The sequence below is a fragment of the Melampsora larici-populina genome, assembly GCF_000204055.1.
Source record: "Melampsora larici-populina 98AG31 unplaced genomic scaffold MELLAscaffold_67, whole genome shotgun sequence".
NCBI lineage: Eukaryota > Fungi > Basidiomycota > Pucciniomycetes > Pucciniales > Melampsoraceae > Melampsora > Melampsora laricis-populina.
The window spans coordinates 422,356-448,658 of record NW_006768831.1 but is presented as its reverse complement, the minus strand read 5'-3'; the positions used below and the strand labels follow the sequence as shown (position 1 = coordinate 448,658).

The 26,303-nt window shown below is 40.3% G+C and overlaps 4 protein-coding genes across 4 annotated transcripts; 2 read left to right on the top strand and 2 right to left on the bottom strand.

Annotated features, from left to right (window-relative positions):
• Positions 1-10,550: 10,550 nt before the first annotated feature.
• Positions 10,551-11,423, top strand: MELLADRAFT_68462 (uncharacterized protein; the record flags this gene model as incomplete). The annotated part of the gene is made up of 2 exons (XM_007417007.1): positions 10,551-10,863; positions 10,996-11,423. The coding sequence occupies 2 exons, from the start codon at positions 10,551-10,553 to the stop codon at positions 11,421-11,423; spliced, it is 741 nt and encodes a 246-aa protein (XP_007417069.1).
• A 1,784-nt stretch (positions 11,424-13,207) lies between these two features.
• MELLADRAFT_73355 (uncharacterized protein) lies at positions 13,208-16,243 on the bottom strand (the record flags this gene model as incomplete). Its single annotated transcript, XM_007417014.1, has 11 exons — positions 13,208-14,030; positions 14,098-14,132; positions 14,194-14,256; positions 14,336-14,557; positions 14,624-14,692; positions 14,768-14,943; positions 15,025-15,232; positions 15,301-15,412; positions 15,483-15,622; positions 15,703-15,764; positions 15,844-16,243. The coding sequence occupies 7 exons, from the start codon at positions 15,062-15,064 to the stop codon at positions 13,997-13,999; spliced, it is 639 nt and encodes a 212-aa protein (XP_007417076.1).
• Positions 16,244-17,050: 807 nt separating this feature from the next.
• On the top strand, positions 17,051-19,356 carry MELLADRAFT_118260 (uncharacterized protein; the record flags this gene model as incomplete). Its single annotated transcript, XM_007417054.1, has 10 exons — positions 17,051-17,149; positions 17,233-17,398; positions 17,491-17,896; positions 17,976-17,990; positions 18,106-18,126; positions 18,206-18,301; positions 18,369-18,470; positions 18,537-18,728; positions 18,803-18,878; positions 18,950-19,356. The coding sequence occupies 10 exons, from the start codon at positions 17,059-17,061 to the stop codon at positions 19,000-19,002; spliced, it is 1,218 nt and encodes a 405-aa protein (XP_007417116.1).
• Positions 19,357-19,824: 468 nt separating this feature from the next.
• Positions 19,825-26,079, bottom strand: MELLADRAFT_50652 (uncharacterized protein; the record flags this gene model as incomplete). The annotated part of the gene is made up of 14 exons (XM_007416995.1): positions 19,825-20,191; positions 20,273-20,413; positions 20,487-20,760; positions 20,831-20,911; positions 20,986-21,116; positions 21,212-21,388; positions 21,469-22,456; positions 22,534-23,283; positions 23,379-23,711; positions 23,783-23,928; positions 23,998-25,384; positions 25,461-25,555; positions 25,636-25,755; positions 25,840-26,079. The coding sequence occupies 14 exons, from the start codon at positions 25,973-25,975 to the stop codon at positions 20,154-20,156; spliced, it is 4,797 nt and encodes a 1,598-aa protein (XP_007417057.1).
• Between the last annotated feature and the right edge of the window lie 224 nt (positions 26,080-26,303).

The following is a 26,303-nucleotide window of genomic DNA, read 5'->3' as shown; positions in this document are numbered from 1 at the left end:
CTAAATCTCCTTCGCTCTTACCGGGTCGCCCAGAGACAATTGAAGACAGATTAGGAAGCCTCCTAACACCCTTCCTCTTTCCCGTGCCATTGAACTTATAAAATATCGAATTCAGACGTCACTTATGATTGAAGCTTGGAGTAAAGAACTTCACAATCAACTTCGACTCCATACATCCGTTTCATGAAGAAGTAGAATCCTGAGTTGCATAATGATGTTAATCAAAGATTTAGTATGCCTTCACTTCCGCAACGGAAGAAACCTTCATGAGCGAGCGATAATCACTTTCCTTTTCCGTCGTATCTCTCTTTCAAAAGTCTGCGACAGGCAAAAACAAATGCCTCTCTGTCGGGGACTCGAACCCCGGTTGCCCGCGTGACAAGCGGGAGTACTGACCACTATACTAACAAAGACATGATTTTGCTGGGCTTTTTGAGTATAAGAGTGCGGAAAAACCGCTGACATGGGCCCGGCTTGCGCCACCTTGACGTGAGCCACAGGTTGGCCCTGGTCCGCAGCCAGGCAAAATTTACACCCGGGCCTGACGCAAGCCAAGAATTGGTTGAACAACACACGCTCCGCCATACTTGATCTTATAGTTGCAGTGCGAAAGTGTTTAGTTTCAAGTCTGATCCACCCAACACTAGACTTAGTTGTTGTGTTCCCTTCAAAAATCACAGTACGTGTTTGAACGCAATCCAGTGATTGATGGACGGATTGTTGAGATGTTGTGAGAGTTGAGAAACGACAAAAGACAAGTCTGGTCGTGTGGCATTGTCCAGATACATAAGTTTGCCGACTGCTTGTTGATAGCTGACGCCGAGTTTCTGAAATTGGTGGCACTTGTCTTTGGAACCTGGTGTCAGATAGGTGTTGGGGATCATGGGTGAGCCAATTGGTTTACAGTCCTCCATCCCATAGTCTTCTAAGAGGTCTTGTATGTACTGGCTTTGCAAAAGAGCAATTGTCTTGGCTTTTCAATCTCTTACCATTGTCATCCCTAGGATATATTTGTATTTGATTTTTTTGTCCATTTGAAATTTCTTGGTGATAGTGTTTTTGAACCGTTGAACGTCATTCAAAGCGATGACCATGTCATCCACATGTACGTGGATGATACAGCACCAGTTAGGATCATTGGAAATGAAGAGGCTCACATCTGTGGTTGAGGGAAATAGTCCAATAGTGGCAAAGAAGGCTTTCAGTGTGTCATACCAAACTTTGGGGGCTTGTTTGAGACCGTAGAGTGCTTGATTAAGTTGTAGAACAGTCTCCTTGTCGGCGCCTTCAGCACTGCACCCTTTTGGTATCTTGATAAAGATGGTTTCTTTTGGGGTACCGTTGAGGAAGGCTGCCACGGTGTCCATTTGAATGACGTCTAAGTCTTTGGCAGCTGTGACAGTACAGACGGCTCAAAATGTTGCAATCCTGCCTGTTGGTGCATGAGTTTCATTGTAGTTGACACCAAAATATTGAAGGAATCCCAAGGCGCACGGGTGTGCTTTGAACTTCAGAAGTTCACCATTGTTGTGGTGAGCAAGATCTCTACTTAAGCAAAAAATTTAAAAATTATGGGAAAATTTGTATTTTTAGTCAATGGCAAATTTATTGTTGAAGTTATTAGTAATCAAGTGTATCATAGTTGATTTATAATCTTCATTTCATTATCTTTAAAATTATATATTTACATAAGCAATTGATAAGAACATTTAAGAGTAAAGAAAAATTCAAAAAGATCAATAAAAATAGTATGAGAGTGAAAATTAAATTAAAAGAATTAGTAAGAAGATTGGAAGAAGAAGAAAATTTAGTTTCAATCTTAAAGAATGGAGACTGTTATGAAAAGAATGAAAGAAGAAGCACAATATTGGAAATTCAAGGAAATATAGAAAATATGGGTATGAGAGGCTGGAAAATGGTTTTTAGGTTATTATGATAAGAGTTATTGGTTCAGGAAGGTTTTATTATGAAAGATAGGTACAACATTAGTCATCAGCAACTTTGATCATGAGGATTGATAAGGGAGGTGGGAAATTATTCAAGAAAAGGGGATTTTGAAAAGGGGTACTATGGTATTAATTCCTGTGTAGTGATGTCATCGATGGATTGATTGTGCCAAGGGTTTTTCAGAATGATTTTAGGGTTGTGTGATTGATTGGAATGCTGTGGGATGATCTTTTGGTAGAAGAAAAATCATTATTAGACGTGAACACAGTCAAATTTGATCAAAAATGGAGGTTTTTAGTTAATTACATATGTTAAAACTTGTCAGAATTGGGTCTGTGATAGTTCATTCGACGCAGAATCATTGGTTTCATAATTCACAACCTTTAATTAATTAGTAACGGAGGATTAGTGAAAAAGTTATAAGGCAACAAAGAAACTGGAGTGAATTTCGAATTTGGTGGTTACATATAACATTTACATGACAAAAGCTTATTTTCTCAATCTTTACAACTCAATAACTTATTCATCACACATCAGAAATAGGTCATATGGGGGTGATAAATGATCAGTATCACAAGGGCTATCAAATGAGCTATAGTAATCCAAAATTGAACAACTTTACAAAACATTTGTAATTCCAAAAATGGATTTCAGCTATGAATATTAGGAAAAAATCACCTGTATTCATCATTTATTAACATCAATTGATCAAATTCACGCCTTGAATCATTACAAACAATAATATTTATGACATCATATGGTTACATTGGAGGATTTCTGTTGATTTTTGACGGTTTTTGAAGGTTTTTGGAGGCTGTTGACCATTATTGAGGATTGTTGGAGGGTTATATACTATTGTTAGGGAATTTACGTGCCTTTGTTCCCCTTGTTACTCATCTTATACTTTTGTTAGAGTGTTTTTAATCATAATTAAATTACTTTAGCAGTACTAAGTTCACTAAATTGCGCCTTTATGTCAAAGGAGAGATTTCTTTACATGTGATAAGACTACAAGTCTTCATTTGGAATAACAATCAAACTGATTTTTGCTTTGCTAGTAATTAAAATTGTGTTTTTGTTGTGCTCAGATTTGAATAACACTATAGCAGTGTTGAGATTTCTTTATTTCTAAAAATCACAGGAATAATACTTGAATTAAGTATTGAGACAATTTCTCTGGTGCCTTATCCCAAAGAATTCAGCAAAACCCCGTGTTGATTTTTTCAAAGAGGAAGTCTTAGGCAACTTCCACTAGTTAGTTATATTAGTAGATTATCCCTCTTTAAGCTCTGTAAAGCTCTTGTTGAGCTTTAAGTTCTACATATTGGTGACTCCACTGGGGCTTTTACTTTCAACGGCTACATCTGTCATTTTATATTTAATAATTTCTCTAATTATTATTTATAACATTAACAATTTATTATTCAAGTCTTTGCGAACTTGGCTAGCAAAAATGATGTTTTTACCTGACTTTGAAGATGCATTGGAAGCTTTGCTCTCCAACGGCAGAGAAGATGGTTCCTCTCTTATGACCGACATCTGGGATGGAGAGATGTGGAGAACGTTTGAGGCCTCCGGAGTTGCCTACACCTCAAAGAGTGGCAATTTAGTATTTGGATTGTATGTCAATTGGTTTAATCCGCACGGGAAATCAGCACAGAGGCGACACTCAAATGGAAATATTCTTCTCATCTGCTTGAACCTACCAGCCAACATTTGATACAAAGAAGAAAATTTATTCCTTTTTGCTACTACTCCTGGTCCACAAGAACCCAAAACAAAAGATAATCCCTTGATACCAATATAGATTTCTGAAGACCAATTAGGATAATTGGTATTGTTAAGCTTCTCTGTTACAGTTATCTTTGATAAGGTATTAACCATGGAAGAAGCCATTTGAAACCTTCTACTATCGAATGCTGATGGGGTAGTAGTAGTGATGAGGGTAGTAGTACCGGGTGGAGGGTTGGGGAGAGAGGTAGACATCGTCGGTAATAGACTTTGAATAAATATCTGTTCACTGATTGATTCAGGTTCTGATGATGATTGGAAATCTTCCTCTGAAGATATTGAATGGGCTGGTGAAGTCTCTAAAGTAGGAGAAGAGGTAAATTGATTTAAAGGTACAGTGGTTTCGTCGTTGTTCATAAATTGATTTGACGAATCGATTTAAAACTCTCGCTACCGTGTAAATGGCTAACAACACCATGTACCTAATAAGATAGTGCTCAAAGCTCAGCACTCTTCTCCAACACGCAGGTATCCAGACCTGGGAAACTAACCTAATAAGATAGTGCTCAAAGCTCAGCACTCTTCTCCAACACGCAGGTATGCAGACCTGGGAAACTAACCTGAACACAATAAAAGAGAGAGAAATATAAGCAACACAATTGATAATAAACGAGTAAAATAAGAGTAATGTACCTGAGTTTTAAGGAGGGAAGATAAAAATGAGAATTTATAAAGTTGTAAGTCAATGATAAAGCTTAAGTGATCTATGGGAATCTTTAGTGTGATAACATTAGTATTAGTGCGAGTGTAGAAATGATAATGAAAGACTTACTCTCTTTCCAATAGATGAGGAAAGAGAGTTTAGGATGAGAGGATAGAGTAACATTTATATAACTTGATAACTCAAACAAACATTGTTGGGAAAGATCAGCGCTAAGATTGGTTGGGAAAACATCAATAGGACAAAAGACATTGCACAACTTATCACAAAACACTTATAGACGAGATTGAAAGAGTAAGAGAAACCTTGACACTTCTATACACCTTTCACACTTGATGACACATTTGACGCTGGTCTTGATTGTCTTTCAACAGGAAGTACTTCAATTATTCAACTGGTACAGGTTGTTCCCTAGTTGCAGAGGAGTTGGATCGATAGTTGTTTGTCCTTTTATTTCCTCTACCTCGATTGGAAGAAAGATTAGGTCGAGGTTGAATGACTTGTTGGTTACGATCGTTGGTAACAGCCAGTATTTGAGAACTAGATGCTTGATCAAGACAACGGATACCCTCTCGACGAAGAGAAGACATAAGAGAGCCAGCAGTGAGAGTGCTATGGTTCATGAGACTGCTGATCGCTGCATTCCAGTCATTTGGGAGAGAAGCACTGATAGCAGCGCAGACTATGTCATCCATACTTAATTTAGATTTGGAAATAAGCTGATTCAAACGAGTTGCGAGTTTCTCAACATTTGATAGATGGGTGTCGATGTCATTATCTACCATTTGGCATGAAATTAAACGTTGAAGAACTAACATCTTCGAACCCATTGAAGCATTGTTGTGAGAATTGGATAAGGCTTGCCACATGGCAGCTTCGTTGCCCATATGAGGCCTCATAACAGAGTAGTTCTTGGAATGAGCATAACGTAAGAGGACAGAACAGATGGCGTGGTTTTGCTGAGTCCAGTGAAAATTTGGTTGCTCCACGTCTCTTAGCTTAGGATTTAGTATATGAGCCATACCTGCTCCAATGATTGAGCCAGACATCGCCAGTTCCCAGTTTGCATAGTTGGAGTTATCACCCGGCAGTTCCAAAACGGTCAAACCTACTACAGATGACGTAGGTAAAGCCAAAGGTCCCCACTTTGAACCAACCAAAAACAAGTCATCAAAGTTTGTAGGAGGAGTGGACCGTTCTTTTGGCTTTGCTGGTGCAACTTCCTTGCCTTTGACGGAGGAATCTGGTGCAGACGTAGATTCCATTATTGCTGACTCGAATTACGAAGATGAAAAAAAAAATTAATTGATATCGAGATTGAACAAGATTCGTTAGGCCCTCATAACCTGTTGGACTGAATCCAAACACAAAAACAAAATCTTAGTATAAGATGAGAAGAAACAGACACGAAAATCTTATGGTAAGATTTTGTAAAGAAACAGTCAGATGAGAAAAGAAAACTGTCAGACTGGTGTTCAACATCAGGTTATAAAGAAAACACAAAAATGAAATTGTAATGAATGACGTCACAAGACCATTGACGTAATGTTCCTGATTGGGCTATATGATGTAATGTCACAGTGCCCGTGGAGAAGGCCCCCGACGTCGGGGGCCCAACAGTCTTCGCAAGTGTGTTGCGTTTGTGTGATTTTTGTGTCACAAAGGTCTACAAATGTACACAAAGGGCAAAGATTGCATGAACATCACCTCAGCTGAACTTCATCAGTCTGAGTCAAGGCTCACGCAGAGTAGGAGACAAGCAGCCCTCAACGCTCAGTATTACTGACTGAACGTGCAGTGTTCCCTACTGAACACCTGGAAGCTCCCTATGGACTATCTTTGCCCTGAGAAAAGCTAGTTACCCTCACCGTTCCCTATTGGCAAGCCAGCTCACTCGTCCCAACACAACTTTATAATAGCCCACTAAATCACCCAAAACTTCACCCATTTCCTCAGCCAATCTTTGAGGCAAATCAATAACAGCTATTCTACGAGGTTGAGTAGAAGCTATTTTTCAATTTTGGGAAAACTAACCAGCTTGATTATAAGAATTGAGTCAATTGAGTTGATTTACCACAGCCTGTTTGACCAATAACTCAATCCAAACAGCGCATGGTCAAAAAAATGCTCATCCATTCGATTGCACTCAAATAATGAACTTTCAAGCTCGATGATTTTGATTGTAATCATGAAGTCTTGCTAACAAGTCGGGCTTTACTTCATATCAAATGTCTTTTACCATGGTCAACCTCGATTGGGTTTACTAAGGAATCTTTGGTGAGATTCTTGAAACAGTTGGAGGTTGAAGTGGACACCAACTTGACTCAGGTTTGGTCTCGCGACATCTCCATTGAGACCTCCTTGCAAACGATTCCATTCTTGATTCCAGCGCACATCCTTTTTGAATTGACAGACCTCTGGTTTATGTTGTTTGAACTTCGAATGGCTCAACCAATAGTTGAAGGATTTACCGAAGCATGCAAGCTTCAGCACCACCTCTTCTCAACCACCACCCACGGAAACTAGGACAGAGCCACAATCAGGTTTACCTGCTTTCATCCCGACGCACAAAGTGCGAGAACAACCAGGTAGGTATCATCCGCCGTTGATTTGTGTTCATCACAATTGCTACGAGGATCCAGCCTGATTTGAATAATTTTGTATATGTAGGAGGAGGCAGCGCACAAATTGTGTCTCTTTTCGGTGCTTCCTCTACCGATGTATCAGAAGCTTGGCAACCTACTCCAATCCCAACGGCTCCGCTTTTAACACGCATTGATAGTAACAAAGCAGATGATCTCCCTCACCCTGCAAGTACCACTTATTCTGAACTCGACATTACTAATTTGATCAAACAAGACTCCATCACTGATCGTTCAAGGATGGTGAATCCTGATGGATCAGCCTTTGTACCCACTCAAAAAGTTAAAGAGCCCGTTGGTGGTTGCTCCACAATGGGCTCGATCTTGGGTGGCAATTGATTATCACTCTCTAGAATTACATCTTGTAGTTGGTACCTAAGATCGAGTCTTTGAATCATCAGTAGAGCTATTTTTGACTGCTCAGGAGCAGAATCAATATGACTGAATAATCCTCCTGGTGAATCTAAGAAGAATAAAGTCAATGCTAAAGCTTTAGTTTGTTTTTCGCGTTTTTCTTGTGAGTTTGATTATGGATTATTGACTTCAGACTGAACTGGTTGAACCACCAAATAGTGAAATCCCACTAAAGAATGATTGACTTTGATATTTTTGAAAAAGGATTAGATTCAAGTCGAAGTCAGATTAATTAGATATAGAATCCTAACGTGTTTGATTGTTGTTGTGAACCACACATACTGAGTTGACTTGATCATTGTTCTTGTTGGTAGTTCTAAGTGGTAGTGTTGGTGGTTGGTTGGTTGGTTGGTTGGTTGGTTAATTTGGATTGAGCCATGAAAAACATTTGATTGAACTCCAACTCAAATCTGCCTGAGTCCATACATACATCTCATCAAACACCATGCCTTAAACACACGACTTTTGTTTCAAAATATTCAATTCTAGTGATTTCAATTTCAAGCAGCTCAAACACGACTTGCGCTTCTACGTCAATAAAAATCTATGTGAACAGGTATACATCATTTATGAACACAAGCCTCATAAAACCCAAAACAAAAAAGGTGAAAATCAAACTAAACAGAAATAACATCCAATGAATATATATAATCTAGGATATGTTTATATACATACCTTACACTAGGAAATTAATAATCATTAACCAAACTGAATCATGAGAATTATACAGAGAACTAAAATAAGAAGTTTCAAAAAGTTTCTTATAAAAACCTCCAGATCTACGCAAAAAAAGAACAAATCAGTCAACAAGTCAGCTATCCTCATTTCAAGATTTAATAGAAGAATGAAAATTCATTTAACTGATTGAGGAATTTGTTGATCTTTAAAAATTATCCAACTTCACAAATTTACCAAAAGATAGGTAAACAACTTAACCCAATCATAGTATACCATAAGACATTTAATTGATTTGACCAGTCTAATATGAAAAGTATAGAAGGTAATATATAATGGAATGAAAGTAACTATGTAATTCAAACGAAAGAAAAGACAGACGTCAATTTTAATCTGAAAAAAAGGAACTGGCGAGAAACTCAACTTGATTTGAGTAAAACATCCTTGAAGAACAACCAAATTGTAAAGAGATATTAGATTCTGATAATTTCGATTGAACCAAATCAAAGAAACTAAAAATTATAAATAAAATTAAAAGTGAAATCACAATTATGAGCAAAATCAGAAAGCCGAGGGTATACAGGTTGTAATCAACCTATGAAAATGGTGAAGTTGATCAAGAATCAAGAAGAAAAGTATTATAAGTGAAAACTGTGCTGGGAAACTCCCCAGAAAGTTCAAGAAACACAATGGACAATCTTTGATGCAAAGTTCTGATCAACAACCACAGTGACAACTTTACTTGAAATCATGTTCAAAATTCTATGTGTGTTGGCCATGACTTTGACTGCGAAGTGAGTCAAGTCTTTAGATGAAGATTATTGCTGTGTATCATGCAAGCGACTGTTAAAAGAATTGGTAAGCTTTCAAGAGCTTTTTGATTTGGGAATGTTGATGAATAAACATTACTGACAAGATGGTGAGCGGAATAGGATGACTTGGTCCAATGTTTCTTCAATCAGTTTATTGTCTTGAATCAATCTTGTATTTTTGAAGCTGATCATCGGTCGACTAGATTGAGTGATTGATGACTTGATAGTGTCACAAGAAAGTATTTAGAGTGAGGTATGTGTATTGGAGGAAGCTTGGAAGTGATATTGAAAGACATACCCCATTAACCCAATGAACATAAGTTCCAATCGGTAGTTGACCTTTACTTTAATATTTGACTGCATATGATAATGTAGTGTCACTGAGCTTTGCTGGCACCAGTAATAATTGCGGATAGGTTGAACAGAACTACAAATCCGAACCAACAAATGAAGGTAAACAATCAGCATTTTCAAACCTAGATTTCAAGGCCAGGTTCATTTTTTTGAATAAAAGACTTACACTAAAGTAATTGTTTATTGAAGTGATTCTCCAAGCCTTTTGGTCACCTAGGGAATTCATCCTAGTGAATTCACAAATCAGATCATGAAGATTCCAACCCAATGAATGAGATTTGAATCTGAAGTTGAAGTTGAATTTGAATCCGATTTTGATCCATATAGAAAAGCATAATTAGATAATTTATCTCCTTGTTTAAAATAATGAACTGAAGCTGTGATTGAATTCCAATCTTGTTCAAGTTGAGATTGAGAATTGAAAGTAAAAGTATAAGTGATAAAGTTAACTAAACGGATCAAGATAGTTGGTTCTGGTTGAGATGGAAGATATTGAACGGTGGCGATAATTGCATGTGTAAACTATGATATAGATATTCAATGATCAGTATTAGATGATTATGATGATATGATGATAGGAGTGATTAAGATTAACTCACGCAAACTTCATCATATTTGGCTCAATCGATTGAATTGATTGATTATCAGATGGTTTCCAAATGAGATGATGAGTAGTAAGATGTAATGAACCAATTGAATGATGATTGATTTGATTTGATGAAGTTGATGGATTGGCTTGATGAGATAACTTTTTTGATCTCACTGTTTCTACCTACGGTCATTCCGAATTTGATTCGGGACATTCAGCAACATTGCCCCGTGGTGGCCTTGAGCATATATCTTGACAGATCCCGCATGGGCCATACAATCAGGGCAGGACCGCTCAGCGCAGCTCATCACTGTTGATGAAGTTGGATGATGGCTCAGTGCTCCTGAGGTCAATTCCTGAGTCTGGCTGCTGGGGATGGGAAATCTGGGCAGGCTCAGTGTTCCAATTTGGCCTGGACAGAAATTTCACAGTTTTTTTGATACTTTTGCGCAAGAGCTTTGGGCCCCTGACGTCGGGGGCCTTCTCCACGGGCACTGTGTGTAGTCAAATTGAGAACAACAAAAATGGACAAGATCAGAAATACATTTATGAGAAATACATTAAATATGTAGTAAGACATTTGAAGCACAAATAAATCCAACACAGGTCTCCTAGATAAAGATATCATTAAAGGTCTTGATACAACTGAGAAGAAAAAAGAATACATGTGCCCAAGATTTAGTGTTATTCATGAAATTATTGGTCACAAAGCAAATGTCAGTCCGCATGTGATCCTTGATACAGCACGATCAAATAAGCTTTCAATCTCTGCTCTGGATCCTCCAGATGAAATTGAAAATCCAATGATTGATCCAATGTTGGATACTCAGTTTCATTATGACCCAAAAGACTTTGAAATCCCGCCTGAATACCATCATGAACCTCTCTCACCTTGCCAAGCTCCACCTCCTACTCGAAATACTGTCAACTTCAACTTGAAGGACAACAATGATGATATAGATTTATCACAGGGTTCAGGTATTGGAATTTGATCACCAACTCCTGAAAGCAAACAATCATCACCTGCTCATGACAGTGACCTTTGGTACTCGACTTCTGACCTACCTGAACCCAAATCACCAACTCCTGACCTACCCGATCCTGTATCAGCCAATGAGGATGGAGCTCAATTGATCAGAAAGGCTACCAGGACACCCACAAAGAGCAAGCAAGGCGCTGAAACAATTGCAAATAGACCAATGAAACCCTTACCTTCTGTTGATGCTAATCCAGGCCGTAACAAGGCACCAATAGCTGCAATGGTCAATGGTCGCGATGAAAAACTTTTCAGATATTTTGATAGAAAGACAGAGGAAAAAAAGAAATCTGGGAGCAATCTAATTAAATCTCAATCAAAGATAGCTGAAGACACTTTGACCTGGGACAAACAAAAGTATCAAACCGAACGGGAAGCGGCTGAGAAAGCAGAGACCTTAAAATCTCAGATTGCAAGTGAGTTGGCTGATAAGAATATTAACTGGGAAAGGGAGAAGCTGGACAAGGAAGATGCAAGATTGATTAAAGTTGAAGAGGCTTGAGTGGAAGCAGAGAGAATCAAGACTTGCCGGGAGGTTATGGAATCATTTCAAGCAAAGAACATGTCTGTTCCGGAGATGAAAGTCTATATGGATTTGTTATTTGAAAAATGAATTTATTGCTTGAGCTGACCCAAATGTAGTTACAAACATCTATTATGATTTTATATTTTTAAGAATATATTTATTTATCCTTGTATCAGACTTTTATTTTGAAAATCAAAATTTTAATTGAAATTGAAATGTTAACTAGTTTTCTATTGTGTACATGATCATCTCAGAGGGATTGAGGTGAGAATTAAAAAAGACTATGACAGTCTTATAAATATTCATCAAAAGAAACAGCATAGTCCCTTACAAGTTCTTGACGGAGAACTCCAATTGGATCAGTAGGATCTACTGCCATCTCGTGACCAGCAGCCAATCTGTAATTACCATGTAAATAGTTGTCTTTGAATTCCTCCTCCCACTGATCCCTTAAGTCGGCAAGCATATTGCTCAAGATAGCACACACTTTGATCCACATCAATATAAATGGCATATTGTCAACTTGATCAAGTCTTAATCGCAATGCTTGAAGGGCAGCAAATCGCTCTTTCCACATGCCAATACTATGTTCATTTCAAATCCGGGCCTTAGCCACCAGTGTATTGAACAAAGAGTTTCTCTCCATCCTCGATGCTGGTGCCTTGTAAGTTGATACCACTGTGTTGGTGATTTTGTATGCCGAGTCAGCCAATAAGTATTCATCTTGAATGGTAATACTAATACAAATGTTAGTGGATTTGAATATAAAAAAGAAGAGAGAAAACTTACCATCATAAAAGTAAAGCTCTGGATCCTCAGAGAGCAACATGGTGGAAAAAACTTTTTGATTGTGACATGAACCAGGCCATCCACTGTGGAGAGCAATGATTTGACAATCACAATCACACACCACTTGGCAATTGAGAGAGTAATGTTTCTTTCAATAAAAAAAGTCTTGCCATTGAGACCTGGTCATTGATACAGAGGGATGTTGGTTCCATCAACAAAACCAACACATCCCGGAAATCCTTCAAGAGACATCACAGTGGATATCTCTTCTTGCCTTTCTTCACTAGGCCATTGAATATAATGACTACAAAGCTCATCAACGGCGGTGAGAACGTGTCGAGTACAGTTGACAATAGCTCACATTGACCGCTTATAATCCCTACCAAGGCGCCGTACAGAACAACCATTACCGTTGCTTCCAAGGCGCTCATAAGTGAGAGTGAGTTGGATGATAACTGCAGGCTGTGGGTTTTGACTACTCAATATGAAGATCTCATGACCTTGGATGACTTCAAGAATGGTGTAGAAGCCAGTGTAAGGAGTCCTCATTGATTGTTGAAACTCTACTTCTCAATCACGAAGTAAGTCATTAAAACTGAAGTCCATTTCGAATGGCATCTTCCAACGTGCATCGTGAAAATGAAGGTTTTCCAGGATTTCCAAGAGATCCTCGGCATGGTCGACATCATTGAATAGGAGATCGGTCAAGAAGGCCATCTTGTCATTGTCATCAAACAGAATATCACCAATTGTTGGAAGGATTCGTTCACCAAGCATCTCTTCTTTGATCATTTGATCATCCTCGTCTTCTTCGGCTATTTGAAGAAGCTTTTCAGCAGTTCTAATGTTTTTTTTTCTTTGTGAGGTTCAAACCATCTGGAAAGCAAGTTAAGATTTATTCTTTTGATTCTTTTTGAAACCTTGAACAAGGTCAGTTGGACATGGATTCAAAGAGATTTTCTTGGTCAACAGGCTGTTTCTATATATTTTCATTACAACCTCCAGTCATCAAAGGCTCGGGTAATTGAAACATCCAAGTTTCTTTTTATGACCACCATCATACAACATATGTTTTTCTACAAATGGTCAAAATTTAAATTTTACGGAGTTGTATAAAGATTTACTGAATTTTTACAACATCATATAAAAAAAATTAAACTTGAAACCCCTTAATAAGCGCACACAAACACAACTCTTTATACATTGGTTATTTCTAGACATAGGTTAATCGAGCACAAGTTATTGTGAGTCTCATTCACCGCATTGGGAGTAGTTGGAACATAGCCTAATTGGGATGGAAGCAAAAGAATAAAATAGAATGAAAAGTAACAGGCTGAAAGTGGAATAGTAGGATGGTAACTATTGTAAGAGAGAGAAAAATCCGACTTCAATATGATCATGATTTCAGCTTTGTCTTATAATTGAACTTCAAATCCCTGCTGAAATTTGTGCTTTTGTAGTTTGTAAAAAGATTAAATTACTTCATACGGATATGGATTCATCAACAAGAACAAGACTTGAGTGATTAAAGAATAAAATAGGAACCATAAAATATGAGGATTAAGTTGACAAGTCAAATAATTGGATCAACCAGGTCTTATAATTTAAAAATGAATGTGAAGAGATTGGATTCAGTTTATAAGAAAGGGGAGATGTGAAATTTTCACAGCTTAAGGTTTGTAATCAAACGTTCTTCAACATCATGGGGTGAAAACATACTCCTTTGATATCCTGATACGTACTGAAAGGTTCGCCTAAACTCAGGACGTGGTCTTCTGCAATAGGAACAAAGAGCTACAAGGAAGTATGATAAAGTGATCAGAATATAATTAGGATCAGTTAGGTGGAAGTTGAAACTCACATGGAAGTTACAACCGCATAGGGACCATGCAACCCCTGGAGCTCAAAATCAGTACACTTGGGTCAAACACTGAGATTCAAAGATCAATTTCCTCACAATCAAAGCAATGTTCCACCAATGCGGCTTGACTATATATGCATCTTGAAATGAGCCGATGAACTAAGGATCAAAAGTCAGATCAATATCAGCATATTTTGATCATCAGTTGTAGATAGATTTCTCAAAGAGGTTGATTTACCATCCAAATGAGCACTGGAATAAAAACTATTGTTGAAATGTATGTCATCACAACATGTTGTAGCACTGCGTCGTGTTGCTGTCGAATTCTATTGTTCAAGTATCTTATCCGATCAGCTTCATCGTCCAAATAAGACTTAGTCTCTTCTTCTCTCTCAACTTCCGCTATGATACGAAATTTACGCGACTCCTTGACTAATTGGTAAAGGAATTGAAGGTATGCCTAGTATCACAGGTGTAATCAGGGTTCCGAGTAATCTCAACAACATGCGAGTCAATCAGGACCTACCACGGATAGTATTACGACACTGCTCAAATAACAGGCCATTGGGACCCGAAGGTATTCCTGGATGTTGTCCTATTTCATTGGATACATTTCTCAAATTGTTAATTGTAAAAAATCAGTGATGTTTAGATGCAGAACGCGGCTAACCAAGTGTGGGAGGGCGGCCTGAGCAGGAAGTAATTGAGCTATCAACATTGCTTGACTGTAAGTGTTTGGGGAATAATCGATAGCTGAACGTAGGAGATTATTCATGATTGGAGCTAAGGCTGTCTTGATGGCCAAATATTCTGAATTGATCCGGATGAATCCCCATATGATGGGAGCTGATAAAATATGTACATGATCAGATTAAATACAAAGTTAGGAGGTTCTATGAGAGAGTCAAAGCTGAAACAAAAGCTGACCATTTGGAGTTATAGCCAATAATATGAATGTCCCGTTCATTAACCAAGCAACGGCTGGCGGTATGAATCTGTCGAGCTCCCGGTGTGAATTTCTGGCTTTCTGGAGTAGCCAATGCCCAATGCAGACCCACAGAAAGCCTACGAAACGCGTTTGTTTTCATCAAATCAAGAGTCGTTTCAATGAACAAATGTATTGTATCACTCACACCTTGATTAGTTACAAAATGATAAAGTTAGTCTCACATTCAATAACAAAATGTTTTAAAGAACACTTACCAGGAACCAGTCATCACCACAATAAACTTGCAGCCAAATAGAATAAGCTGCCAGGATTGGTCATGGTAACCGTCCATTATGGTCTCTTTCCAAACCAAGTCCGTGATTGCCACTAGGGTGAGAGCATGCAAGGAATGAGACTCGCCGTCAAACATAGGTAAAAATAAATCCTTCTGACTAACCTGAGCTATAAATGGTTGCCACCAAAGAACACATGCTCGTACAGTCAAACTTGATCAAACCCATAGCATTCAATCCGATGAGGAGAAATCTATTCGTCTTGATCCGCCAAAAAAGGAGGAAAGATGATTGAAGAAAGATCCTTTTGAGAGAATCGCAACAAAAGATGTACACCTATTTTCAGAGACTTAGACTAGCTCCTTGGATGTTAGGCATACTCACAGTACATAGATTGCTATGATAATACGCTGAATCAATCTACTCCATGAGGGCATAGGAGGAGGCTGTATAGTAGAAAAGAGCAGGAGAAGATGAGCTCAAGAACGGCCACAGAATAGCTCAGCCTGTCTTCGTCATACGTACTTCAAGCATATCTTGGAGATGTTGTTCTGTCTGAGAATATGGGTTAACTCCATCGCCAGGTGATAGTTTAAGGACAAAATCCAGCAAGGATGTCTGTGTGTATGTTGCCATTCGGAAGTTGTGAAAATGATGGATATCGATTAAGGAGAGACTGAAGGGAGTGAGTGAAGAGAGGCCCGCTTCTCTGAATGGTTTTATAATTTCTCTACCTGCAGTGGCGATAAAGATTGACAGGCTTTCTCTTTTGTACGAGAAAACACGCTGAAGATATACAGTCAAACCGGAAAAGCTTGACCGATTTTGCCCGCAAAACTCGAGTAAATTGGCGGGGAATTGGTGGCAAGCTTTTCCGGTTTGATTGTATCTCCGCCGAGTCAAAGTGGGAAGGTAAGAAATGGTCGAGACTCAGAGGACCGCATTCAAACCCAATCCAGACATTCCCTGACATGACCCACATGGTACAGCGCTACTTTGCTGAGTAATTTCATCGCCTTGGAATTTGCGCTTTGATGAGCTAAAGGCAGGCATATTGTCACTGAATCTGAAGTTTAGTTTGCTATAGTAAAATTCAAGCATTTTGATCGTCTCTTCAATAGGGTATAATTGTGTGAATTTATTTGAGAGCAAGTACATAGTAGTACCTTGACAAGCAGTCGATGAGTTGCGGTAGGTATCTAATTAAGTGATGTGTCAGCCTTTTTAAGTCCTGGATCCTTTGTCTTATAAGTGCATATTCATCCAGAAGTCCCTATTCTGCATAAGCAGCTCCTGGATGTCACTTTTGAGGAAACTCTTGCTACCTGCTTCATGAATCTGGAATGCCATTATCAATGGATTTGTGTGTTTAAAGATTTCATCAAAAACTACCAGAGAATCGTATTGGCTAGATGGGGTTATAAGATACAAGGGTGAAGTATTTTGGCTTGAAACTCGAATATCTTCTCAACTCCCCTCACGAGATCATGTTTGTTTTCTTTTAGCTTACACTACAAATAGCTTACTCCTAAAAACAGTTCAATTCTTTTGATACAGTCATTTGCACAAAGCTTGTCCAAATTTGCATACAAAATCGAAGTGAATTTGTGACAAGGTTTTTGAATACGACTGTATTAATTTTCAGGATGGACAAAGAACTTTATCTCGGTTTGTTATTTGATGAGAGTTCAAATATATCATTTTGAATTTTAATATTCACCACTTCAGAAATCTAGAATAATGGTACAAACTGCTAGTATCATTCTTGGAGTCACTGCCATCTTATCTGCTCTGTTTAGAGCTTTCTTGAAACCTCGTATTGATGAGTTAGGTGAGTTCATTCATCATATTTTCAATGAATATCTTGATCTTCTGTGAAGCATTTCACTCAATTATCATTTTCTTTCTTTTTAGGCTTCTTCAGAACGGTTCAAAACTTCAACAATGATGAATGTGAGAAGATCGAGGGACTTGAAGCATGTGAGGATATCTATGTCCATCAGCCATCCGGATTAGCTTACTTGGCTTGCAGTCGAGTGATCGATCGAGCTCATTGGACACCTGCTATGTCTAACTTAAAGTCAGTCATCCTATTGATCCCTCTTCAAGTTTGGTCATCTTGATCGATCAGCTAATTCATTCCTAATGACATTCAATCATATTATTCCTCAGTCGAGATCGAATGCCTGTTCCTTCTTTAGATTACGTTGCAATCCTCGATTTAAAAACCCACGTTCATAGAAAACTTACTCTTACAAACCTTCCAGCGCATATTCTCAAGCATGGACTTCATACTCACGGTCTAGATTTATATGTTGAATCTTACTCTAAAGAATCAGAAGATCAATCAAGTGCAACACTTTATATGATTAATCATAATCCACCCGATCGTATAGAACAAGCTTCATCTTTAGGCGCTCAAAGTGTGATAGAAGTTTTTAAAACAAAGATTGGAAGCAATGAAGCTGAATATCAGATGACTGTTGCTCATCCATTGATCTTATGTCCTAATAATCTCGTGGCAATGAGTTCAAATTCATTTTACGTCTCTAATGATCATGGAAAAAAAGTCGGTTGGGTGAGTATCACACCAAGTATCTCATTTTTTCAAGTTTTGATTGACATTCAAATCGATTTCGCAACTTTACAAATACTAGAAAAGAGCGCTTGAGGTAAGTTTTTGTATTTCAAATTCTCAGCATTTGAGAAAAAAAATCGATCAATTGAGAATCTCGCATCAACTCTGTCTTTTAAATTCCTGCATGAACAAAAATCAAAATCATTTAGCCATTTCTCCTAGATCATGATGTAAGTACACATTTCATTGGTTTATTTTTTCACATGCTTAGATCCCAATACTCGGCATTGACGAAATACGTATCCTCAGAGTAATAGTATTGTCCATTGTTCTTTGAATAGTCCAAACTCGCCTGATTGTACAGTCGCAGTCCATGGTCATGCTTATGCTAATGGAATAGCCAAGGTTCGTCAATTTTTGTCTCTTCTCATCACATGCAGACCTCTTGAACTGATCCTGACAAACATCACAGGGACCTGAGCAGATGATTTACATGGGTACTAGCTTGGATCCGCGTCTAAGACTGTTCGACGCTCAAGGTGATCACACTCTCGTCCTAACGGATGAATTAAAGGTAGATGATTCCCTTCTATATACTACTATCTCTATCTGACTAACCTATTTATGATCCGTCTGATAGATGCCAAGACCGATTGATAATATCTATGTCACCGAGAAAGGTTCAGTTTACTTAGCAATGATTCCTAAAGTACACGATTTTTCTCGATTACTTGATAAACCTGGATCAAGCGTTTCATCAACAGAAGTTTGGAGGGTTTCCAATGGAACTGATCAGGACAAATTCTTTGGTGGTAGGTTGAAGCTTGAAAAGGTTTGTTTTGCATATCGTTGTACGACACTCTAGCAAACTCCAATTGATAGATTTATATGGTACGAGTAATATAGGTGTTTGCGGATGATGGTCATATGGTGAGTATGACAACCTGTGTAGCAGTTTATGAGAACAAATTATTCTTGACTGGTCAGTCCTCTCTCTACTGTCAAAAGTTTCTTCGATACGTTTTTGACACCTGTATATTTCTTGATGATCAGGCATAGCGAGTCCGTATGTATCTGTCTGTAAGATGAAAGATGATCCAAAATGAAGAAAGGTGTTGATTTCTTTCTAGCGTGTTCTACATTAAGATGCATGGAGTCATCCGGGAATTGTAAACTGGCAGGGAGATTGGTTCCGTTGTTGGGTATGTTGTGACATGGAGGCTGGTAGGAAGATGTGGTTCGTCAGAGATTTATATATGTAATCCTTGCATTATTTAGTTGGTCATCAAAAAGGACAAGCTAGGTTAGTTTTCAGCTCAACTTGTCAATCAGTTTAGCATTCATCGTCAGAACAATGTAATGTGTCTTGCAATTCTTGATTAGTTTCAAATTTTGTGTGTGTGTGTTTAGTTGTTGGTTGTATCTCTCTGCAAATAACGAACATAACTTCGAAAAATGTCTTGATGGTTCTTTAGGTAACATCATTGGAGTTAACATTGAGTTTCACTTTATTGATCAAGAGCCAGATATGTCTTGTCTCATCATTGCGTATCAAATATTTTAGCCTCTTGTGCTTTTCAGAGCGCCTCGGGTAAGTACAATAAAGAACACTGCTGATGCCTCAGGGTTGACATCCCCTGATGTCCACTTGAGTGGTTTTGTTCACATTGTTTGCAATTAGGCCACGTGTTCAGAATCATTGGTCACCTGAACTTCTTACAATGAAGTTCACTGTGTTACTTTTTATTATGAAGTTATGCTTTCATATGTACAGCACAAACAGTGAAGAAAGATCTGTCAGCTACTATATAGAGTGGATGAAGGACTCAAATATTTTTGAAGCAGCCGTCTTCAAGCATTCACGAACACAAACAAAAAAGGGTCAAAATGTCACTTCACCGGTAGGGTGATCTGGAACTTTCCACTAAAACGTTAACCTTCGATCCATTTCTGATTACTTCTAGTCATATACACTCTACTAACAAACCGGAAAAAAAGAAGAAAAAATATACAGGTATACATATTTTTTTATCACAGGCAATATGGCTTTCACTCAACACAGCCACTGAGCTACCGCCTTCTTGAACAAGTATGAGTGCAAGAGACTACCTCACATGGACGCAAATCTCGAGTGATGTGATACACTACATAGCATGCATTCAATACTCGGCCCAGTTGACTGTCGATAATTCGTAGATCGGTTCGAGAAAAGATCCCTGCTTAGTCATGCTTGGGCGTCCAAATTCGCTGGTCAACTCTAGGGGTAATGCTGACGCGCAGGGGGAGGTCCCCAAGCTAGAGCAATGGCAGAAGAACAAAGTTCATCAGACTCGATTCAATCGTTGTCCTCCGGCGACAATCAGCAGCACAGCTTACTCTGTGGTGGAGGCGGGGGCATGCCTGGAGGAAGAGGGCCAGGATATCGAAGTGGGGTTTGATTCATCGGGTAGCCGGCTCTTGGAGGACCTGGTGGCGGTGGAGGGGCATACCCCGCATGCGGCGTTCCGGGATTCCAAGCTGAATGTCGAAATGACGGATAGAATCAGTACCCAACTCGATGTAGCGAAATAAGAAGTAGATGAAGTTTTACCGGTCGGAGGCGGGGGCGCAGGTGTTAGGCCGCCTGAATAACGCGGTGTAGAAATCGTCTGGGGTGCGGGTGGCGGAGGTGCGTGTTGAGGAGTACCGGTGTATCGAGGCGTGGCGAGAGGCGTCCGGTTACCAAGCATTGGAGTTCTACCTCCTATCAATGGTGTTCGACCTCCGTTGATCGGTGTTCGGCCATTGAGCATAGGTGTCTGGCGTCCGTACACGTCTACGCGGCCCTGTCCTGCTGGAAGGGCGGATCTTGCGGTGTATTGTGTCTGGAAGGAAATAAGAACAATGGATATGTCAGTTCAAGATGGCCCGGTCCAGCTAGAAATGACTGCGCACCTTGAATGCATTGCAAAGCGAAAGCATGTCACCAGCTTGAGTCCCATTTAATTCATATGCGCCCGGGGACACTTTGACGGTCTGAACAACGAAGAGGTCGAGGATTCAATTGGATTGGTGAGTGAATCAAGGCTGGAACAAAGAAAATGACTCACCCATTTCTGCATGGGTGTGTTTTTATCGGCCTTGAACCCGAGAAAAAAACAACCTGGCGTATCCTTGTCAATGCAGAATGCATACACGGACCTATCGGGGTTTGCCATCAAATACGTGTTGAGATACTTTGCTGGATAAGGAGAAAACACATGAGCGGGAAATGAGAACAGAGCGTGAAGCTAGCGAGCCCGAGCATGTAAGGGATGTAAGTGATCGATCACGTACACATTTCTTCGGGGGTGGATTTGTACCTTTCGTGGGCGATCATCTCCTCGACTTTTCTGGCCATTGCTCGCACATGAGATACGATCAGCTCATCTAAATCCGAATAGGAATATCGCCCTCCAATCTTCAAGGTGCGGCCCAGAGAGAATTCATTCTGCTTGTCCAATTCCAAAACGTCTGTTACACCAACAAAAATGTCATAGATATGATCAATCAATTCACGAGATCGGAAAGCTTATAGTGGATCTTCAACGTACCGATATGCTGATAAACTCCAGTGTCAACTTTCCATGTAACGGCCAGATGATCAGTTCCCTTTGAACTTGGTCTAATCACACAGTCACCTCGCTGCTGGTTCGCTAGATGTTGTTCAGCTTGACCAGAGTTGAAGTTATGAAAGTTAGGATGTTTGATTACTCGTTGGGTTCGACGGCTGCCAATCTTCTTCCTGGATTCTAAGCGGTCCTTATCCATCTGCATTTGAATCTCATCAAAGTGATCATCGGTCTTGACTTTCTTTTGTTGGCCTGCAGCTGCCGCCACAGCCGTTGGCTGTGAATTGAGCTCAACCATAAACCGATCTTTGTGAATTTCCATCACTAGAGCTTGTATAGTAGATCCCACCGGAAATTTGCTCATGTCGGGAGTTCCTTCTTCGACCATGTATCTCTGTTCAATGAAACCTTCAATTCCGGAATCGAGACGGACTGTTAGACCTCGATCGCGAGACTTCGTGATTTTCACAGGGATCACTGAACCGCGCGACAGGGTGGCTTCGTTTTCACCTGTCCAGAGGTCGAACATTTGCTCTGGCGTCAATGCATCAAAAGTGGAACGCTTCTCCGCGTACGGCTTTTGAAGCTCCGTACGAATCTGATACAACGTCAGTCGCTTTCGTACGTTCAACAATCTTAGCAGCTCTACCGCAAAGTCGTCCAGATTGAGATCATCCAACTTCGCAGCTCCATTCCCTGAATCGGCTGCCAGTAGATCACTGACGACTTGTGACGGAGGCTGCTCGGCCAAGTCCTCTTCGTCTAGCTCTTGAGCATCAGCAGCCATTTTGCGCGCGACATAGTAATCTTCTGGATGTATACGTGTGTCATCAAGGATATCCGGTTCTGTTTCTCGCGCCGTAGTCAGATCTCCCTGCTTGATTCTAAGGAAACCAGCACAGTTGTAAAATATGTTCTTCGTCACCAGTTCCTCCGTTATCAACTCGTTCCTTGATATCAGAGTACCTTCCTGAAAATATTGTCAGCGGATCCTTATACTGAGGCAAGAATTACGCCATGGTAATGATATGTTTACAGACTTACAACAGAGGATTTTGCGTTGATCATCTTGATCAACTTTTGTGCCTTACGGGGACCAAGACCACAGACGTATTGAAGGAGATGTTGATAATAGTGATCGTTGACAGCACGGTTGATATCGACACCCACGGAGTTAACTATATTGACCAAAGCTCGCTCGAGGTATACTTGGAGAAGATCCTTGGGCAGAAACTGTTGGTCAGGGTGGAATGAAATTGCTGTGATATCTTGTCCAGCCGCGGCATATTCGTTTAACGGACTCTGAACGTATCTTGCCAGAGCGATGCAGTATCTTCCAATGGCAGGCAGCCCACCAAAGTCGTCCTCACCAAGTTTAGTCTGCTGACACAATCTTGCAGTGTCGTCCCTAGCAACGATGACGGGAAACCCCATACGACTTAATGCTTCATCATTCATTTCACCAGATGACTGTAATTCATTTTTCATTTTTTCTGACAATTCATGGGCGACTGCCTTGACATCGTTCAACAGCCTATTCGTTGAGGCACTAAAGCCCCCGACAACGATCACATCGGGAGTCCGTTTTTGCAAAAAGTCTGATAAATCTTGTCGAGGGGTTGGATCGCGCAGATTATCAAGTTTCATGTGGTCACGAAATCTTCCCGCGTCGTCCAGGTAAATCACAAAAGTAGAGTCACGTCGAGGATCTCCGGCCCCATTGGATATAGCTACCACTGATGGCACCTCTCCGTCGTCCAAAAAATGTGCCGGTCGATAAGGTGCGACATCAATGCGCTTTTAACAAAGAAAGTGGTCAAAATTTGAATCATATCCTGGTCACCCCATCCTGCAGACCAATTTTTACAGAGATGAGTGATGTAAGTACTTACTTCTTCAAGTTCTTCAGCACATCGCTGGGCCACATATTCCTCTGCTTCATCCTTGAGATAATTTTTTGCCCATCTTGCGGCGTCCGGCAGCAACATGTGTTCAATCGCATGCAACAAGATTTCTTCTCTCAACTCATTCCAACTTGTGGCCAACTCGCTTGTAAAATCAGACTTGTATGTGTTCATCATTTCGGTCTTGAAGGTGTTGTCCGTTTCAGGATTCAGATGGACTTGCACATTGACGAGTAGCTCTTGTTCAGCTGCCATAATCTGAAGATACTGAGATGATTGTTTGAGGCCAGAGAACGGCTTCTGCCCTAAGTATTTGAAAGCCTGTAAATAAGAACGGCAGAGTTTCTCAGTATATCAAGACTATATCAAATCAAATGAACCGCTGCGCGTACGTAGTAGGGATGTAGCTCAGTAATTTTCGACATTCCACCGTCTGTAGGTGTCACAGTGACAACACCATGCTGTCGAAACAATTGACGGACATGCTTTTTGAGCATGGGGTCACGCCCGATATCCGTGCTTACAATCAACTTTGCAGCTAGAAAGGATCATATCGTGAGTCAAAGAGTATGGGCGACACGCCTGGCATTTAATGAAAGGCACTGACCTTCCAATGCCTTACGCGAATCATTAAATTCAGTCTCTGGCTGAGCAAACTCTTCTGCATAGACCGCTGGTGGTAATGGAGGGTCATCTGGAAAGTGTTGCCGGTTTCGTGCTAAAAAGTCTGCAGAGAGATCCCTGGAAGAGATACCCAAATCTGAAGCTAGTTTACTGACGACGCTGCCTTTCGCTCGTTCGTATCTACTCTCTCTGGAAGCTTTCTTGTATCTGACCGGTTTATCTGAGGCATTGGCATTTCTCATACCATCGGGAATAATATCGGCAGCGAGTGCATCGGCATCCTCTCGAACATCAGCTTGTGCTTCCCGTAATCGAGAGCCATATTTGAGCGTGAGCCATTGCATAAGATCGGAAACTTCTTCAACACTTTGAATCCGTCCATAACATTCCTCAAAGTAATCATCCTCAGCGTCCAACTTGTCGAATAATCTCCTCAGACCCTTTTTGCGATCGAGGAGAGCAACGTACTTGAGAGAAAGTGTGTGGACTTTCCATAATTCATCTCGACTAAGATATTGGACATTGGTTTCATTGCCTTGGTTGTCTGATGTATGATGGGTGATATAGTCTTGTCGATTCATAAAAACAAATGGCACTTCAAGATACTTGGCGAGAAAGAATTCCAATACGTCTTTTATCGAAACTATGAAAGGCTCCTTCAAGATCGGGAAGAAACCATGGCGATCCTTCTGAAGGAAAAGTGTATTACACCTTTCAGAGATCCGCTGTGAAACCCACTCTGCAGCGCGGTCGAGCTCCTCAGAAGTCAAGAGCGGTTCAGTCGATGTGGCATTCGCTAGAGTGGAGGAGGCCAACTGAGTACGCTCTGGGATGTCCAAAAGTCGGATGGCTTCATCAGCCTCGGTAAGCATTCGGTCTTTGATTTGGCTAGGTTCGAAGATGTCCTTCAGTTGAACAGCTGTTGACCTATTAAAGGCGCCGTCAGCATCGTATTCAGCTTGTCCGCCATCTGCGCCTAGATCTTCGTATTCGTCCAGCTCGAGAGCCCATTCGTAGTCTTCACCATTCCCAAAGACTTCCATCACTTCATCCCATGCGTCTGGGTCGATCCCGGATACGTCAGGAGCAAGGGCACCCATAAGACGACCAGCCTGTTTCTGTCTCCCAGCATCTACACGCACAGAAGACGCCTTGCTTTTGCGCTTGGTTGACTTTTGTCGAGGAAGCGCTTCGTCTTCGGGAAACTCATCTTCTTCAATAAAGTCATCTAATTCATCATCCACACCAAGGCCGTCTCGACGACGAGGTACAGCAGGCTCATCCTCGTCATCGAATATCCGGTGAAGATCGTCATCATGGTCTAAATCGAGATCGTCGGAGGCTACCGATCCTGCACGCCGAAGACGCCGCTGAAGGACAAAGAAGGTTTAAACTGCTTTAGATGACATGGAGAAAAACATGTTATTCTATGATACATCCGCCCACCTTTGGCTTCCTTGAAGCCGTACCAGTGTTCTCAGCCAATAGCTCTAAATCGTCTTCATCCAAGCCTTCTTCTTCGTCTTCAGCTTCGATTGCGACTACGTAAATTTGGCCACACACAAGGATTTTGGTCAACATGCCGGAGGTTTACGGTATGTTTGCAAACAGAGACGCGCACCAGATCGATGTTTTTTACGGTCTTTGTGTTTATGACGATGTTTATGTTTCCGTTTCCGTTTTCGAGAAGAATAATCTTCCTCTTCTTCCTCTTCTTCCTCCTCTTCATCCGCAATAAATCCTAGTTTTCGATTCAAAAGTATAATAATCAATGAATTTGAGATTCAAACACGAAGAAATCTAAGTAAGATTGGAACATTAAAACCTTCTCGTACAGCCCGCTCCTCTTCGCTTCCTTCTTCTTCTTCTTCACTACTGTCCTCCAATGCCTTTTGTGGATCAGCTTCATCATATTCATCTGGAACGTCTCCTATAGCTGGTTCTTCGTCAATGCTAGCCATGATCGATGGTTTGGTAGTGGTGGTTTTTGGGACGAGAACCTCTAGCCAGAAGACCTTGATTGAAATTGAATGATGTTCAAGTTGATGATAGCCAAGTGATGTGTTATTCAGGTAATATGGTAATCGAACGAACCGTCCAAGTCAAAGTCGATCCAATCCGTACGTCACATACAAAAAGTGTCAGTCGGGTACTCTGCATACGACCTCATGAGCGTTACACTTTAGCTATGTAGAAGAAGCCATACTCCTCATACCCCATACCTAAGCCTGTGGCAAAATGCCATAACCCATACATTTTCAGATTCACTCGGAAAGCCTGCAACACCAC